The 19,445-nt window shown below is 39.3% G+C and overlaps 1 protein-coding gene across 1 annotated transcript in view; it reads left to right on the top strand.

Moving 5' to 3' along the window:
• Nucleotides 1-19,445, top strand: part of LOC132546123 (multiple epidermal growth factor-like domains protein 8) — a 47,719-nt gene that overhangs the window by 3,317 nt on the left and 24,957 nt on the right. Inside the window, exons 3-15 of the mRNA XM_060209819.1 lie at nucleotides 862-2,029; nucleotides 3,889-4,040; nucleotides 9,282-9,425; nucleotides 9,548-9,734; nucleotides 11,190-11,359; nucleotides 11,595-11,804; nucleotides 12,981-13,442; nucleotides 13,808-13,911; nucleotides 14,820-15,091; nucleotides 15,414-15,636; nucleotides 15,980-16,206; nucleotides 17,483-17,621; nucleotides 18,152-18,380. Of these exons, the coding sequence (XP_060065802.1) occupies nucleotides 862-2,029; nucleotides 3,889-4,040; nucleotides 9,282-9,425; nucleotides 9,548-9,734; nucleotides 11,190-11,359; nucleotides 11,595-11,804; nucleotides 12,981-13,442; nucleotides 13,808-13,911; nucleotides 14,820-15,091; nucleotides 15,414-15,636; nucleotides 15,980-16,206; nucleotides 17,483-17,621; nucleotides 18,152-18,380 (3,687 nt within the window). The remainder of the gene's footprint in view (nucleotides 1-861; nucleotides 2,030-3,888; nucleotides 4,041-9,281; nucleotides 9,426-9,547; nucleotides 9,735-11,189; nucleotides 11,360-11,594; nucleotides 11,805-12,980; nucleotides 13,443-13,807; nucleotides 13,912-14,819; nucleotides 15,092-15,413; nucleotides 15,637-15,979; nucleotides 16,207-17,482; nucleotides 17,622-18,151; nucleotides 18,381-19,445) is intronic.

Here is a 19,445-nt window from a genome sequence, read left to right as displayed (position 1 = left end):
AGGCTATGTAAGTACCTGACAGGAACCCATAGTGGCTTGGACAGGCTATGTAAGTACCTGGCAGGAACCCATAGTGGCTCGGACAGGTTATGTAAGTACCTGACAGGAACCCATAGTGGCACAGACAGGCTTTGTAAGTGTCAGACCAGACCCCATAGTGGCACAGACAGGCTTTGTAACTGTCAGACCAGACCCCATAGTGGCACAGACAGGCTTTGTAAGTGTCAGACCAGACCCCATAGTGGCACAGACAGGCTTTTTAAGTGTCAGACCAGAACCCATAGTGGCAGAGACAGGCTTTGTAAGTAGTCGACCAGAATCTATAGTGGCAATGACAGGCTTTGTAAGTACCTGTCTAGAACCTATAGTGACATGGACAGGCTTTGTAAATACCCAACCATAACCTATAGTGGCATGGACAGACTTTGTAAGTACCCAATCAGAACCTATAATGGCTCAGATAGCCTTTGTACATACCCTAACATATCCTGACCATACGCCACCAGACCATAGTAGCTCAGACAGATTCTTTGATTACCAAACCATATCATACCATACACTTCCTAATCATAACCTATAGCAGCACCAACAGGCTTTGAAAGTACCCAACCAGAGGCTAGGTAAGTACCTTTACATATCCAGACCATGCTATATTAGCCCCAACAGACTTGGTAAATGGGCTATAGTAGCAACAACAGTCTTCAGAAATACCCCAAAATGCTGTATGCATAAAAAATATGATACAAATAAATTTTTACATTAATACAATTGTTTCATAATCAGACAAGTTACACAAGAAAATTTCACACAGATACCAGATAAAGGTCATTAACATTTACATGTGGGTATTTTGCTTTGTAGATGCTGATCTATCTGTTTACGGATAGGAACTACAACCTGGAGGGTTTCCAAGCTGACTATAAGGTGCAGGATTGTGCTTTCAACTGTCATCTCCGAGGTTCATGTATAAACAATCGATGTGTTTGTAACAGTTACTATACTGGTGTGGACTGTGAGCTCCGCATCTGTCCCAACTCCTGTGGATTTGGTGACTGTAAAACTATCAATGATGAGAAGATATGTAAGTGTAATGGTGGAGTGATGGGGGAGGGATGTGATTTACCTATCCATGGTCGTAACGGAACAGGCATGTGGTATAGACTGGCACCCTCGACAAGGAGTTTTACCCCACGTACATCACACGCTGGCGTGTTTGTACGGGAGGAAGAGTGTCTGTATATATATGGCGGCTATACACTAAACATGGTCCTGGGGGATTTAGTGAGATTCTGTGTCCGCAATAGTCAGTGGGAGGCGGTGGAGAGGAACAATCAAAGTGACTTTTGGCCAGTAGCTCGTAAGGAACACAGAATGGTGAAATATGGTGATGGACTCTACATTTTTGGTGGGATGCATTCAGATGGATCGCATTGTAATGAGTTACTGTTTTATAATCTTACATCACAAACTTGGACACAGAAGGCACTCAACAGTTCTATAAAGCCACAAAAACTCACTGGACACTCTCTGACTTTAGTCAACCATTGGATTTACGTAATTGGTGGCAAGGTGGAGCAGGGATTATTCTCCTCCTCTATATATAGATATGATCTAAATAGTAGTGAGGACCAGTGGGAAGAAGTTTACTTAAAAGGAGGTCGTCCGGTTCAGCAGTTACTTGTAGGACATACAGCTGTCTACCATAAAGAATCTCGCTCAATTATAGTCTTTGGCGGATATTCAGCCTTGCAGGCTCGATTTGCAAAACTGTCCAGTCGACTGTTTATGTTTAATGTAGAGACACTGTTTTGGGGCGAGGTGGAATACCCAGAGAAACAACGTGTCTATTCATCCTCCAGCATTCAGCGGGCCTATCATACTGCCTCTATCATGGGAAACTACATGGTGATTTATGGAGGCAATGTACACATGCATAACTCCATAGAAACATGTTATGATCACAAGATCCACTTGTACCATCTCGGCTGTCACCAATGGATTAGACACCCAGGAGTACACTCTCACTCAGGTATGTATTGTATATACCCAGATATGCACTTTCATTCCAGTTGGTATTGTATACACTCACACCGGTGTTAGTGAAGGTGTTGTATAACCAGGTGTACATTTGCACACTCATATAGGTGTTGTATACAATTTATTTGATCCTGATCCGATACTGATCAAATTTGTATCACAAACGTCTACAGTCTCTTGTGTTTAGGTATACTGATCAGATTTGTATCACAGACATCTACAAACACTTGTGTTTAATATACTGATCAGATTTGTATCATACACATCTACAAACACTTGTGTTTAATATACTGATCAGATTTGTATCACAGACGTCTACAAAAAAACACTTGTGTTTAATATACTGATCAGATTTGTATCACACATCTACAAACACTTGTGTTTAATATACTGATCAGATTTGTATCCCACATCTACAAACACTTTTGTTTAGGTATACTGATCAGATTTGTATCACACATCTACAAACACTTGTGTTTAATATACTGATCAGATTTGTATCACACATCTACAAACACTTGTGTTTAATATACTGATCAGATTTGTATCACACATCTACAAACACTTTTGTTTAGGTATACTGATCAGATTTGTATCATACACATCTACAAACACTTGTGTTTAATATATTGATCAGATTTGTATCCCACATCTACAAACACTTTTGTTTAGGTATACTGATCAGATTTGTATCATACACATCTACAAACACTTGTGTTTAATATACTGATCAGATTTGTATCCCAGATGTCTACAAACACTTGTGTTTAATATACTGATCAGATTTGTATTACAGATGTCTACAAACACTTGTGTTTAATATACTGATCAGATTTGTATCCCACATCTACAAACACTTTTGTTTAGGTATACTATCAGATTTGTATCACACATCTACAAACACTTGTGTTTAATATACTGATCAGATTTGTATCACACATCTACAAACACTTGTGTTTAATATACTGATCAGATTTTTATCACAGACATCTGCAAACACTTGTGTTTAATATACTGATCAGATTTGTATCACAGATGCATACCCTTGTGTATATGGATACTATATTTTCTGGGTTTTAAGTCACACTGGTATATAAGCCACACCATTTCTTATGATATGGTGACCACTATTGTTGACATTTGATATACTGGTAACAGATAATGGAAGGCAGTTCTTACAAAGTGATAACCGTTACGTGGACCAAAATCCATCGATATAACAGACAATGGAAGACAATTTATCAAGATTGCCAGTGAAACATTTAATAAAGTTTGTAAATGACTTGTACACAGAGAATCCTTTATTTTATTGATGTCTTTAAAAACATGAAAAATAGCAAATATTTAACTTGTTTGGCTTGCAGATTATCTACGTGCGGGTATAGGGCCTGACGTTACATACAGTTTACTGACAATCTCTCCAGTACACATCAGTGTGTGTACTGTTAAATAGTAACAAAGGCCTATGCATGCTAACCAAATTTTCATAGTACCTTATATGATTTCCTCTCATAACTTACACAAAGACATTCTATCATCCTGCCGATTATTTTCATCCACATATAAGCTGCACTGGTATATAAGCCCCATGCCCTACTCATGAGGTAAATAAATGCAGCTTATAATCAGGAAAATACAGTACAGATCAGCTATGTATCACACATGTTTACAAACACTTATGTTGATATATAATTAATATTAATCAGACTAACAGTATGATATAGGTAACATGTTGATTACATAGTAAATGTGTATGTTAAATTATCAAACAAACATCATTATCAGAACTGAATATCATAATTATTTAATTACTTATTTTGCTAATGTGTACTTTGCTCTGTTTTTCTACAGCTGCTTCAAATGGTGAACCAAAGAAAGGTCGGTTTGGACATGTTGCAGTGCCAGCCTATAACAACATTTTGCTAATTGTTGGCGGTTACAGTGGTTATGTTCTTGGTGACCTTGTGGCATACAAGTTTCAGGGTGTTGTTTCACCTCCAGAGGTATGTATATACCCATGGTATTACTATCACATGTCACAGTGGCCATGTTTGTGATGACCTTGTGGCATACAAGTTTCAGGGTGTTGTTTCACCTCCAGAGGTATGTATATACCCATGGTATTACTATCACATGTCACAGTGGCCATGTTTGTGATGACCTTGTGGCATACAAGTTTCAGGGTGTTGTTTCACCTCCAGAGGTATGTATATACCCATGGTATTACTATCACATGTCACAGTGGCCATGTTTGTGATGACCTTGTGGCATACAAGTTTCAGGGTGTTGTTTCACCTCCAGAGGTATGTATATACCCATGGTATTACTATCACATGTCACAGTGGCCATGTTTGTGATGACCTTGTGGCATACAAGTTTCAGGGTGTTGTTTCACCTCCAGAGGTATGTATATACCCATGGTATTACTATCACATGTCACAGTGGCCATGTTTGTGATGACCTTGTGGCATACAAGTTTCAGGGTGTTGTTTCACCTCCAGAGGTATGTATATACCCATGGTATTACTATCACATGTCACAGTGGCCATGTTTGTGATGACCTTGTGGCATACAAGTTTCAGGGTGTTGTTTCACCTCCAGAGGTATGTATATACCCATGGTATTACTATCACATGTCACAGTGGCCATGTTTGTAGTGATGCAGAGCTTTGTATATACCCATGGTATTACTGTCACATGTCACAGTGGCCATGTTTGTAGTGATGCAGAGCTTTGTATATACCCATGGTATTACTATCACATGTCACAGTGGCCATGTTTGTAGTGATGCAGAGCTTTGTATATACCCATGGTATAACTATCACATGTCACAGTGGCCATGTTTGTAGTGATGCAGAGCTTTGTATATACCCATGGTATTACTATCACATGTCACAGTGGCCATGTTTGTAGTGATGCAGAGCTTTGTATATACCCATGGTATTACTATCACATGTCACAGTGGCCATGTTTGTAGTGATGCAGAGCTTTGTATATACCCATGGTATTACTATCACATGTCACAGTGGCCATGTTTGTAGTGATGCAGAGCTTTGTATATACCCATGGTATTACTATCACATGTCACAGTGGCCATGGTTGTAGTGATGCAGAGCTTTGTATATACCCATGGTATTACTATCACATGTCACAGTGGCCATGTTTGTAGTGATGCAGAGCTTTGTATATACCCATGGTATTACTATCACATGTCACAGTGGCCATGTTTGTAGTGATGCAGAGCTTTGTATATACCCATGGTATTACAATCACTGGTCAAAGTGGGCAAGTTCATGATTGCCTTGTAACCTGCAACTTTCAGGGTGTTTCACCTCTAGAGGTATATAAAGCAAATGGTATATCATCCAGCTGTCAAAATGGCTGTCCTTGATGACCTTGAGGCTTAAAAGTTTAACGATATTACTTCACCATCAGAGATCTTGCATTCCTCTGTATGTCCAAGGTGAGTCAGGCATTGTAAGACAGTGTGCACAGCCCCAGTGTCAGACAAACATTACAGTATAGAGCACCAATGTGAGACAGATGGTGTATGACATTAGCTTTTGAAGTACCAATGTCAGACCGATTATGTATGACATCAGTGTGTATATCCCAAGTGTCAGTGTATCAGATTGTATGACATCAGTGTGTATATCCCAAGTGTCAGTGTATCAGATTGTATAAGACATCAGTGTGTATATCCCAAGTGTCAGTGTATCAGATTGTATAAGACATCAGTGTGTATATCCCAAGTGTCAGTGTATCAGATTGTATAAGACATCAGTGTGTATATCCCAAGTGTCAGTGTATCAGATTGTATAAGACATCAGTGTGTATATCCCAAGTGTCAGTGTATCAGATTGTATGACATCAGTGTGTATATCCCAAGTGTCAGTGTATCAGATTGTATAAGACATCAGTGTGTATATCCCAAATGTCAGTGTATCAGATTGTATGATATTGATGTGTATAGTTCCAGTGTCAGACAGACTATTCCTGTGTCAGACAGACTGTGTATGATATTAATGTGTACAGTCCCGCTGTCAGACAGACTATTCCTGTGTCAGACAGACTGTGTAAGATTTTAATGTGTAGTCCCCGTGTCAGACAGACTGTGTAAGATTTTAATGTGTATAGTCCCCGTGTCAGACAGACTGTGTAAGGTATTAATGTGTATAGTCCCCGTGTCAGACAGACTGTGTAAGGTATTAATGTGTATAGTCCCTGTGTCAGACAGACAGTGTATGATATTAATGTGTATAGTCCCCGTGTCAGACAATGTTCGGTATTAATGTGTATAGTCGCAGTGTCTGACAGACTGTGTAAGATATTGATGTGTATAGTCCTAGTGTCAGACAGACTGTGTAAGATATTAATGTGTACAGTCCCACTGTCAGAGACTATTCCTGTGTCAGACAGACTGTGTATGATATTAATGTGCATAGTCCCAGTGTCAGACAGACAATGTATGATATTAATGTGTAAAGTCGCTGTGTCTGACAGACTGTGTAAGATATTAATGTGTATAGTCCCAGTGTCCGACAGACTGTGTAAGATTTTAATGTGTATAGTCCCAGTGTCCGACAGACAATGTATGATATTAATGTGCATAGTCCCAGTGTCAGACAGACAATGTATGATATTAATGTGTAAAGTCGCTGTGTCTGACACACTGTGTAGATATTAATGTGTATAGTCCCAGTGTCCGACAGACTGTGTAAGATTTTAATGTGTATAGTCCCAGTGTCTGACAGACAATGTATGATATTAATGTGTAAAGTCGCAGTGTCTGACAGACTGTGTAAGATATTAATGTGTATAGTCCCTGTGTCAGACAGACTGTGTATGATATTAATGGGTATAATTCCAGTGTCAGACAGACTATAAGATAAAAATGTGTATAGTCCCTGTGTCAGACAGACTGTATAGGACATCAGTGCATATAGACCAAATGTTGATAGACAGCCTAAGACATTGTACAAGACTCCATTCTCAGATGACATCACAGTATGGCGTATAGAATGACACATCTGCAGCACAAGCCTGGTAGAGGAGCAGCCCGGCCTTGAATAGTGCAGGGTATTGATTTTTAGGGCTGTTACGTCCCTTCAGATTTTGTGTACACAGCATGCGACTATTACATAAAACGATGTCGTCTTCATTGGTGCTGAAGACATGCATGTTATGGTTGTTTTGTTGGTATGTAAACGCGGTACTACAAGACCTATTATCATTCATTATTGGTAACTACCTCTGCACTCGCACAGAATTACAGAGTACCTTCTCTCCCACTATGGTTGGTTCTGAGCCCCTCCAAAGCCTTTACAGTTTAGTTACTAAAATCTTCTGACTTGGATAAAACATGAAAATCAAATACATTTATGTACTTTTCATTGATATAACTATATAAGGTGTTTAAGATTTAGATGTTGATACTCATCCATTAGACCTTGGGGATGAATGTTTTTATTAATATAGAAAAATAAAAGGGATTTTTTTTATCAATATTAAGTCCTTAGTGTTTGTTCTGTGAATGATTCTTGTAAGTGCTATTTCTCAGAAAGTGCTGCAGTGATAATACAATTTTGCATATGAAGCTCACCACAATCCCTCTACATATGACTGCATTTTTGGACAGATCTGAAACCTGGCATACTTTGATATTCAAAATTGATAGCAATAATTTTAAAGGTTTATTCAATAAGAAGTTTACAGTCAGTTTAAGGTACTGGTAAAGTTGGTGGTCAGTTTAAGGTACTGGTGAAGTTGGTGGTCATTTTAAGGTACCGGTAAAGTGGGTGGTCAGTTTAAGGTGCTGGTAAAGCTGGTGGTCTGTTTAAGGAACTGGTAAAGTTGGTGGTCAGTTTAAGGTACTGGTGAAATTGGTGGTCAGTTTAAGGTACTGGTAAAGTTGGTGGTCAGTTTAAGGTACTGGTTAAATTAGTGGTCAGTTTAAGGTACTGGTAAAGTTGGTGGTCAGTATAAGTTACTGGTAAAATTAGTGGTCAGTATAAGGAATTGGTAAAGTTGGTGGTCAGTTTAAGGTACTGTTGAAATTGGTGGTCAGTTTTAGGTACTGGTAAAATTGGTGGTCAGTTTAAGGTGCTGGTAAAGTTGGTGGTCAGTTTAAGGTACTGGTAAAGTTGGTGGTCAGTTTGGTCAGTTTAAGGTAGTAAAATTGTTTTAGCTGTATTATTTATTTGTAATGGTATTACATATGTAGGCCAGCGATAGTGATCAGTGGGTTGTGGACATTGTCCTGTTTACAGGGGAGTCTTGGTAACATTAATGACAAGATGTCGTGTAGCCAACATAAGAAATCGGTATCTCATCAATATTTCATTTGTTACTCTAGGGGTTTCTGTCTACAACAGCTGTACTTACTTAAACTCACCTGTACTTTATATACTCCTATACTTACCTGAATGCAATGATACTTACCTGTACTCACCCACTGTAGTATCTGGGATAATGACCGAGATCAACACCTGTCTAACCTGTATAGAATCATTCTGAAGTGTTTCCCCTGTCTATCATTACCTGTACAGCAATGTTTCTTAAGTGTCTCATCTGTCTATCATTACCTGTACAGCAATGTTTCTTAAGTGTCTCATCTGTCTATCATCACCTGTACAGCAATGTTTCTTAAGTGTCTCATCTGTCTATCATTACCTGTACAGCAATGTTTCTTAAGTGTCTCATCTGTCTATCATCACCTGTACAGCAATCTTTCTTTAGTGTTTCACCTGTCGATCATCACCTGTACATTAATACTTTTTGAGTGTCTCACCTTTCCAACATTGTCTGTTCACCATTCCTTCTCTAGTGCCTCAGCTGTCTAACATCTTTAACAATCCTTCCTTCTCTGGTGTCTTACTTGTCTAACAACACCTGTAGAGAAAAGTTTCTCTTGTGTCTCATCTGTTCTTCATCACCTCTACAGAAGTCCTTTTTTAGTACCTCATCTGTCTTTCATCACCTGTACCACATTCTTTCTCTAATGTCTCACATATCTAACATCACAGCAGTCCTCAGGTGTCTCACCTGCTTGACAACACCTGTACAGTAGTCCTTATTTAGTGTCCCACCTGTCTTACATCTCCGGTACAACAAAACTCTTGTGTCTCGCCAATCCAATCCTTTCCTCACAGTATATTGGCCCTAAATATCATCACATTTCAAAAGTTTTGTGTACTATTTGAATGATTTTACATATAAGTAAGATGACTTGCTTCTATCTACAGAATGAAGATGACAAGGACCTTGACCACTGTGAGAACTATGCTGACCCCCAACATGAACGCTGTCCCCAGGATCCTGAATGTGCTTTCTGTTCAGAGAAGCGTGACACACGCATGCCTGGCTGTGTTCACCGTACACGGTTAGATGTAAGTTTGAACAATTCACTACCAAACTATAATTGCACATATTCCTGAGATAATGAGATGTAACCTTATTATAACTATTGGCTATTTCTTGTCTTTAACAAGTTTCTCATATTGTTTTGTAGAAATGTGCTGATTCAAGGAATGCCAAGATGTATAACTGTTCAGGCCTGTGTCACGCTCTACATACATGTCAGTCATGTCTAACCCACGGTCATCAAGTCAGACTCACGGACAAGTCACCCAAACATCGCTTCTACCAGCATGAGTGTGTGTGGTGTATCAGAAATTCAACATGTTCCCGAAAGTCAGGTAAGTACACTCGTCCTCAGTCAATAATCCTAAGGGAATCACCACTCAAGTCAGTTATTGATAATACCCTATATCCAATAAGATTATGTGGAATTTTTGCCCTGTCCATCCGTTTGTATTCATTTGTTATCATCCATTGTTCTGTTTGGCAATATTCTACTTGTTTATGATGCATTCATTAATGTCATTTCTCCAGTGCTAGGTTAGATACAGTAAAGAATATGGTCAGATGACAATTCTAAGGAAAACACCGTTATTTTTCCCAATTTTAAGGGCCCTGGGCCCCAGTCCCAAAATGGGGTGTGAGAGCCCTGATATACCTGACTCTTTAAGCAGGTTCTTATCAGGCAGATTAGGGTCCCAGCTACAGAATCTGTACTTTGTGATTATAAAAGTTTTGACTGTTCTTAGAATAAATCTTGCTCCAGACAGAAGCTCATTTTTTCTAATTTCAGATTTAGCAAATGAGCAGAAGTTACTATCAATCTAAATATACTCTAGCCAAACCAGAGTTTCAAGTAGTGGTCACAGAAACGAAAAAACATTTTATTCCTCAGTAATCAGATAATCCATTAAAACTATGATACAGAGTTACTGCCCCTTACTTACACGTTTGATTCATTACCAAATCAAAAGGTTTTTGTTAGGTCGCCTGAATTCATATTTGATATTTAGGGTCCTCATGGCAAGGTCTACAAAGTTTGTGAATGAAATAAAAAACCGGGTCAAAAACGGCCCCACTAGGGGGCGCTCAAAAGGGTCAAAAATTCAGCTTTGATCGATCTCAACCAAATTTGGTAGACAGCATCCCTTTGTGAAGGACATATGGAATTATGTTGAAAAAAGTGATAATGTAGCCTTTGGGGCCCATAAGGGGTGTAAAAGGGGCCATATGTAAAAACCTTCATTAAATGACTACTTCTCAAGAACCAGTGGATGGATATTGACCAAACTTGGCACAAAGCATCTCCATGGGAAGCGGCTTTAAGTTTGCGAAGAAAAAGGGCGTGGCCCCAATAGGGGCCCCAGGAGGGGGGAAAAGGGGAAACTTGATACGAATGTTCTACACATGGTCCTGGCAAATGTTTTAACTTTTTGGGGCGATTCAAAATCCAAGATGGCCACCCTGGCCTCTGTTTGGCTAAGACATTATGGACTTCCTCTCAAGAACCATTGGGTGGGTCATGTTCAGACTTGGTACAGATGTTTTACACATGGTCCTGCACAAGTGTTGTTACGTATTTGCAACATTTTAAAATCCCCAGATTATTGACATATATTCCTCAGGTGACCGTTAAGGCCCCTTGGGCCTCTTGTGTAAAAAGTTCTTCTGTTTCATAAAGTGATACTGTAGATATGTGATGGACTGTTTACAGTGACAGTGTGTAGCAGCTCTCTCAGTTCTTCTGTTTCCTAATCAAGTGTTAGTGTATATGTGTGATTGACTGTTTACAGTGACAGCCTGTAGTAGCTCTCCCAGTTCGTCCATCTCTGGGATCAGTGGCTGGTGGAATGGCTCCAACACTAAGTGGGAGGAAGTGGACCAATGTTCACTTGATGAGATCCCAGCAGGGATACAGATGATCATTCATTACAATCACGCTAGTAGTGACCAACCTGATGAGGTTTGTATTTCCTGGACAGTCCGTAACATAAGGCTTGATAGTGTCTCACTATCCATCATTGTGAATCTCTTGATATTTGAAAATCTGTTAGTTAAATCATACTGGATAATAAATTAAGAGAAAACAATAAAATATATAATTGACGTTTATAAATGTGCTATTATATATCAACAGGCCTAGGCCTTGTTTTTAGTTGTTGGACTATGAATAACATTAATCCACCACTGTTGTATAGGTGAAGATCCTACACTCCACGGAGGAGTTGCTGGACTTTGAGTCGTATAAGGGTAAGACAGATGGCCACCTACAAATGACAATGAAAGGCTACATTCATCCCCTGGCTGCAACACCTGTATATGGCACAGACAAACTACGTGTGTTTCTCATGACCTCCAGTCTTCCGACTGTCCTCCAACTTAGCAATGACAGTACAGCAGAAAAACTGGTAAGTTTGTTGATTTTCTCAATACTGTACATGTACAAATTTTGCCAATTATCTGCAGATTACAGTTTCAGTCTTGTTGTGGATGTGGGAATATATCAGTGGCTGATTGATATGGAGTTGAAATTGGACTGCACCAAATTATGTACTCTTACATTTAATGATACTTTGTTTGATAAAAATGTTGAAGTATTTCATCACATCATTGAACCGAGTTTTAAGGTCATCTGACCCGAAAGGTCAAGATGACCTATAGCCATCATGCTTTGTCCGTCGTCATGCAAAGTGCTTCATGCGTAAACTTTTTTTAAAACCCTACTCTTCTTTTATACCTGGGTGGTTTTCAACCAAATTTGGTCTGATACATCATTGGGTGATGGTAATCATTTTGACCCATAGGGATTGAGAGATGAGGCCCCAAAGGGGGTGGTGCTGAAATTAAATTTTTAAAACGTTACTCCTCATTTCTTCCTGGGCGGATTTCAACAAGTTTTAGCCTGATTCATCACTTAGGGTAGGCAATTATTTCTTAAATTCTGAAATTTGATTCGACCCATAGGGACTTGTGGGCTGCTTGAAAGGTCACATGGATCAAATAAGTTGAAATGCTTAAGCAACATCTTTTCAATAACCGAATGGCCAAGGATGATGATATTAATCCTGTAGCATTCTAGAATGTAGCGCTACCAACTTTGTTAATATGAATGACATTGACTCACTTTCAAGTCACAGGTTTCCAATGTGTTAAAATGTTTAGATGACTTCTGGTCAATAACCAGAAGCCCCAGGGTGCTGATATTGGACCAACTTTTAAGGTCACAGGGGTCAAATGTGTTAAAATGTTAAGCAACTTCTTTTCAATAACTGAAATGCCAAGGGTCTTGATATTGGGCATGTAACTTACTTTTTCAACAAGCAATATGTCAGGAGTAATGGTAGTTGTGTAGTGCATGTATAAAGAATATGATTTCAAGTTTGTAGAAAATGTCTTGAATAACCATCAATGTATTCTATGTAAGCTGTTTAGAAATTTATTTTAGGCCTATTTTGCCTCTTTCATATATAGATCTTTATAGTGAGATGACCATTAAGGCCCATGGGCCTCTTGTTATATTGTGTTATTGGATTTGATTGTAAATTAATTTTGCTTAAAATTCATAGATACATAATTATTTGTAGGAGGTTGTTGCTATGATCAACAAGACAAACTCTCCTGGTGCCCGCAGTGTTGAGTCAATCAGGAATGCAAGCAGACCACTTTTTCCCCATACAGCTAGGGGCTACAAGTACTTATTTATTATCAGCGGCACAAGTGATATGAAAGAGAAGCAGAACTCAACTGTGTCACTTGAATGGAATATAGCTAGCAGTGAGTTTAATAGGGGTAAGCAGATCCGACCGTTCACTTTGGAGTTCTTGGAGCAGTATCATTCACCACACTGTGGCCATCACCATAACTGTTTGGCCTGTATGTCAAACGCTGAATGTGGCTGGTGTCCCTACACAGAAACTTGCGACCACAAGGGCAGCAACTCCAGTCTTTCTTCCTGTATTGGCCCTGATCTCCAAGCTTACCTCATTACCCAGCCAAATGACTGTGTGCAGTGCTCTGACTATGTAGACTGTCACAGCTGTGCTTCGGTATGTATTTATACACTGCACTAAAGGAAGCACAGATATGTCATAAACACAGAAACCTCACATCTCAGTACAGTTGTGATAAATATATCAAAAATACAACACTCATTAGATTGATCTAGTCAAATATCAGAGTCATGGAATTCAGGCTTATGTGTGATAAACAAAGCATTTATAACTTACATGGTCAAGGTTTGGACTTATTTCTGCCTGCATCAATCAAATTCCCAAACGCCCTTTCTGTTGTATTTCTGATGGAATTTGTTTCACAAATAATTGCTGACAGATTATTCTGTACTGGAATTTCCTCAGAGGAGATTTCTGTAAATGTTTTTGAAAAAATAATTATGGAGTGTTGTATGTTGTAGGATGAGCTCTGTGAATGGATCACTAAAGATGTGAGATGTACTAGGAGATGGAGGACCCATACAATGATCAAGGATCCTGCAAAATGTCCCATCGAATGTCACCAGTAAGTTCTGTCACATCTCCTAGATAAATCCCCATTCCCACAACTGTCCTATTGAATGTTACCAGTAAGTTCTGTCACATCTCCTAGATAAATCCCCCCTCCCACAACTGTCCTATTGAATGTTACCAGTAAGTTCTGTCACATCTCCTAGATAAATCCCCCCTCCCACAACTGTCCTATTGAATGTTACCAGTAAGTTTTGTCACATCTCCTAGATAAATCCCCCCTCCCACAACTGTCCTATTGAATGTTACCAGTAAGTTCTGTCACATCTCCTAGATAAATCCCCCCTCCCACAACTGTCCTATTGAATGTCACCAGTAAGTTCTGTCACATCTAGATAAATCCCCACTCCCACAACTGTCCTATTGAATGTTACCAGTAAGTTCTGTCACATCTCCTAGATAAATCCCCCCTCCCACAACTGTCCTATTGAATGTTACCAGTAAGTTCTGTCACATCTCCTAGATAAATCCCCCCTCCCACAACTGTCCTATTGAATGTCACCAGTAAGTTCTGTCACATCTAGATAAATCCCCACTCCCACAACTGTCCTATTGAATGTTACCAGTAAGTTCTGTCACATCTCCAAGATAAATCCCCCCAACAACTGTCCTATTGAATGTCACCAGTAAGTTCTGTCACATCTAGATAAATCCCCCCAACAACTGTCCCATTGAATGTCACCAGTAAGCTCTGTCACATCTCCCAGTTAAATCATCCCACAACTGTCCTATTGAATGTCACCAGTAAGTTCTGTCACACCTTACTCCTTACTATATACCCTTTCCCCACCCCATTGCTCAAAAACAAACTGGAACTTTGGTGTATGCATATCTTATTCTAGAAGTAAAAATGTTTGTATATGTGTATTGTTATGATATATGATTGAGTTTTCTGTTCTCCAGACGAAGGTCATGCAGTTCCTGTATACTACCCAACAGTGAATGTTTCTGGTGTGAGAATACAGGGACTTGTCTTCCTTTTGCCCACTACATCTCACGCTTTGTCAATGGTCAATGTCGTGAGTGGATGGACAGTGAAGGAATTGAGTCCTATAGCTGTAAGAACTGTTCATCTCACACAGTTTGTGAGACATGTCTAGACATGTATGGATGTGGCTGGTGTAGTGACTCCGATAATCCCTCTATAGGTCGCTGTGTTGACGGAGACTTTGCAGGTACACTTCAACATAGGACAGTGATATGGTTTACTTGATAGTATAAGAATATGATATAATTGATTTTATGATGATGTGATAACACTGATAGTATGGAAACATGATAAAGTTGATATTTTAGTGATATGATATATATTTTATAGTATAGTGAAATGATATATGAGAGTGAAGTGACATGATATATTTGATGATAGTAGAGTGACATAATATTTGATAGTATAGTGACATAATATTTGATAGGGTAGTGACATGATATTTGATACTAAAGTGACATGATATATATAGTATTGAAGTGTTATTTTGGAAATTTTTCTGCTATCAGGACCATATTACGGACAGAACTGTTCCGTCATCATGCATGACATACAGAACAGAACAGAAGTGCAGTTGGCTGACTGGTCATATCAGCGTTGCCCCGAAGTTAACGAGTGTATCCTTGGGTTCCATAACTGCCATGACAATGCAACTTGTGAGAACATCGACGGCAGCTACTTGTGTCATTGTAACCGAGGCTTCAAAGGGGATGGTCAGCACTGCCTGAAAACGTAGGACATTCTGATACCATAATCTTCTACTTATATTTTACACATCCTAATGCCTGTACTTTCAATTTGTTGCAAGCTGACAGGGTTTCCATAACGTTTTGTTTCTTTACCTGATTTTTTAAATGCACCAGATACAATAGGAAAAATGAAGAGGCACATTAGGTAATGTGTTAATCAAGGAATTATAAATAAATTGTCTCCCCTCTCTTTTGTTGTAACTATTAATTTTTTATTTCATAATATCTGCTTGAGTGTCTCCATTTTCTACTGATGTACTTAATTATATATGATAATTTTTTTTTCCTATTATCTCCCCTTTCCTGATGATTCCTTTTGTTTACAGGTGTCACTATACATGTGTACATGGGAATTGTTCTGAAGCACCAGACTATGAGTGTCACTGTAGACTCGGCTACACAGGACCTGACTGTAACACGAGCTGCCATTGTAATCTTCGCAGCACCTGTAGTCAGGGTGTTGGTTTGTGTGACGAATGTCAACATAACACTACTGGACATCACTGTGAAAAGTGTGTGCCTGGCTTCCATGGAGATCCTGCTAACCTTATGGGTATGTAGCATACAAACTGCCTGATAGACAAATTTAGGGTATGTAGCATACAAGCTGACTTATAGACAAATTTAGGGTGTGTAGCATACAAACTGACTTATAGACAAATTTAGGGTGTGTAGCATACAAACTGACTTATAGAAAAATTTAGGGTATGTAGCATACAAGCTGACTTATAGACAAATTTAGGGTATGTAGCATACAAGCTGACTTATAGACAAATTTAGGGTGTGTAGCATACAAACTGACTTATAGACAAATTTAGGGTGTGTAGCATACAAACTGACTTATAGACAAATTTAGGGTGTGTAGCATACAAGCTGACTTATAGACAAATTTAGGGTGTGTAGCATACAAGCTGACTTATAGACAAATTCAGGGTATGTAGCATACAAACTGACTTATAGACAAATTTAGGGTATGTAGCATACAAACTGACTTATAGAAAAATTTAGGGTATGTAGCATACAAGCTGACTTATAGACAAATTTAGGGTGTGTAGCATACAAACTGACTTATAGACAAATTTAGGGTGTGTAGCATACAAGCTGACTTATAGACAAATTCAGGGTATGTAGCATACAAACTGACTTATAGACAAATTTAGGGTGTGTAGCATACAAGCTGACTTATAGACAAATTTAGGGTGTGTAGCATACAAGCTGACTTATAGAAAAATTTAGGGTATGTAGCATACAAGCTGACTTATAGACAAATTTAGGGTGTGTAGCATACAAGCTGACTTATAGACAAATTTAGGGTATGTAGCATACAAGCTGACTTATAGACAAATTTAGGGTATGTAGCATACAAACTGACTTATAGACAAATTTAGGGTGTGTAGCATGCAAACCGACTGATAGACAAATTTAGGGTGTGTAGCATGCAAGCTGACTTATAGACAAATTTAGGTGTAGCATACAAACTGCCTGATAGACAAATTTAGGGTGTGTAGCATGCAAACCGACTGATAGACAAATTTAGGATATGTAGCATACAAGCTGACTTATAGACAAATTTAGGGTGTGTAGCATACAAGCTGACCTATAGACAAATTTAGGGTGTGTAGCATGCAAACCGACTGATAGACAAATTCTATGACAGAATTTTGACAAGATTTTATGGACAAAATAGGTAAGCTAGTTTGATATTTGTTCTGTCATCATTGATATAAACGAATAGGCTCTACCCATTGACATTAAAAATTTCCAGGAAATAATCAGGATATTATTATGTTAGTGTGACATATCTCTCCATTCTATTCTGTTTTTGACAGGCTGTGAACCATGTAAGTGTAATGGTCATGGTGATGTTGAACTGGGTCTGTGTTCTGCGACTGGTCAGTGCCATTGTGTGGATCACACCACTGGAGATCACTGTGAGGTCTGTGAAGAAGGTCACTATGGCAACCCAGAGTAAGTATACGTCTGAAGACAACAAAGTTGAGTTTTTGTTTTTCTGCTCACTTCTAGTAAAGAGCCAAGTGAAGTTTTTATAGAATAAAGCAAACCTTCTAGAAAAACCTAAGGTCAATGTTAATTATGTAATATATAAGCTGAGGTTGTTGAAGAAAATTAATATCAGGTAAATAAGCCATATATTATAGGATTTGAGGTTGATGGTGCGATATAATATTTAAGGGTTTAAGGTTAATGTTGCTCTATAATATATTATACGGTTTAAGGTTAATGTTGCTGTATAATATGTTTCAGGAATGAAGGTAGATGTTGCTGTGTTATAGGATTCAAGATTGATATTGCTCTATAATATATTATAGGGTTCAAGGCTGATGTTGGAGTATGATGATGTATTATGGTTGTTGGTACTGTGTGATATGTTGTAGGATTTAAGGTTGATTTTGCTGTATATGTTTCAGGAAAAGAGGTAGATATTGCTGTGTAATATGTTATAGGATTTAAGGTTGATGTTGCTGTATATGTTTCAGGAATGGAGGTAGATGCTACAGATCTTGTGACACGCCCACTGTACTAAATAGCACTAGTGGATATATTGGGTCATACAGGGGCACCGGACTGAAGAAATGGCATGCTTACTGTATTTGGATTATTGCCCCTCTCAGTGGGGATAAACTGGAGCCGGTCCGTGGGGACTCACAATACGACACACCTGCAATCAACATCACCATTGAGGACATTGACACTGATTGTGGCTGGGTAAGGTCATTGACACCAACTGAGGGTGGGTAAGGTCATTGACACCAACTGAGGCTGGGTAAGGTCATTGACACCAACTGAGGCTGGGTAAGGTCATTGACACCAACTGAGGGTGGGTACGGTCATTGACACCAACTGAGGGTGGGTAAGGTCATTGACACCAACTGAGGTTGGGTAAGGTCATTGACACCAACTGAGGCTGGGTAAGGTCATTGACACCAACTGAGGCTGGGTAAGGTCATTGACACCAACTGAGGCTGGGTAAGGTCATTGACACCAACTGAGGCTGGGTAAGGTCATTGACACCAACTGAGGTTGGGTAAGGTCATTGACACCAACTGAGGGTGGGTAAGGTCTTTGACACCAACTCAGGCTGGGTAGGGTCAGTGACACAGACTGAGGCTGGGTAGGGTCAGTGACACAGACTGAGGCTGGGTAAGGTCATTGACACAAACTGGGTAGGTCATTGACACAGATTGTGGCTGGGTATGGTCATTGACACCGGCTTTGACTGGGTAAGGTCATTGACACCAACTGAGGCTGGGTAAGGTCATTGGTACCGACTGAGGCTGGGTAGGGTCATTGACACCAACTGAGGCTGGGTAAGGTCATTGGCACAGACTGAGGCTGGGTAAGGTGATTGATACCAACTGAGGCTGGGTAGGTTCTTTGACACCAACTTAGACTGGGTAAGGTTATTGACACAAACTGAGGCTGGGTAAGGTTAAAAATACCAACTGAGGTTGGGTAGGGTCATTGACACAGACATAGACTGGGTAATGTAGTTTACATGGATTGAGACTTGGTAGTCATTGACAAAGAATTAAACAGGATAAGGTCATTGACACAGATTGTGACTGAGTGAGATCATTGACACAGACTGAGACTGGGAGGGATATCATTGACATTGACTTGAGGCTGAGTAAGATCGTTGTCATATAGACCAATGCTGGGGGAGATCATTTTCATTGACCAAGGTTGGGAAAGATCATTGCCATAGACCAAGGCTAGGGGAGATCTTAGACCAAGGCTAGAGGAGATGACTGTCCTTGATCAAGGCTAGAG

Source organism: Ylistrum balloti, unplaced genomic scaffold, assembly GCF_031769215.1.
Source record: "Ylistrum balloti isolate Yb309-2 unplaced genomic scaffold, AGI_CSIRO_Ybal_v1 Utg369874, whole genome shotgun sequence".
In the NCBI taxonomy this organism is placed as follows: domain Eukaryota; kingdom Metazoa; phylum Mollusca; class Bivalvia; order Pectinida; family Pectinidae; genus Ylistrum; species Ylistrum balloti.
The sequence above is the reverse complement of the archived record's forward strand: the minus strand, read 5'-3'. Positions and strand labels throughout refer to the sequence as shown.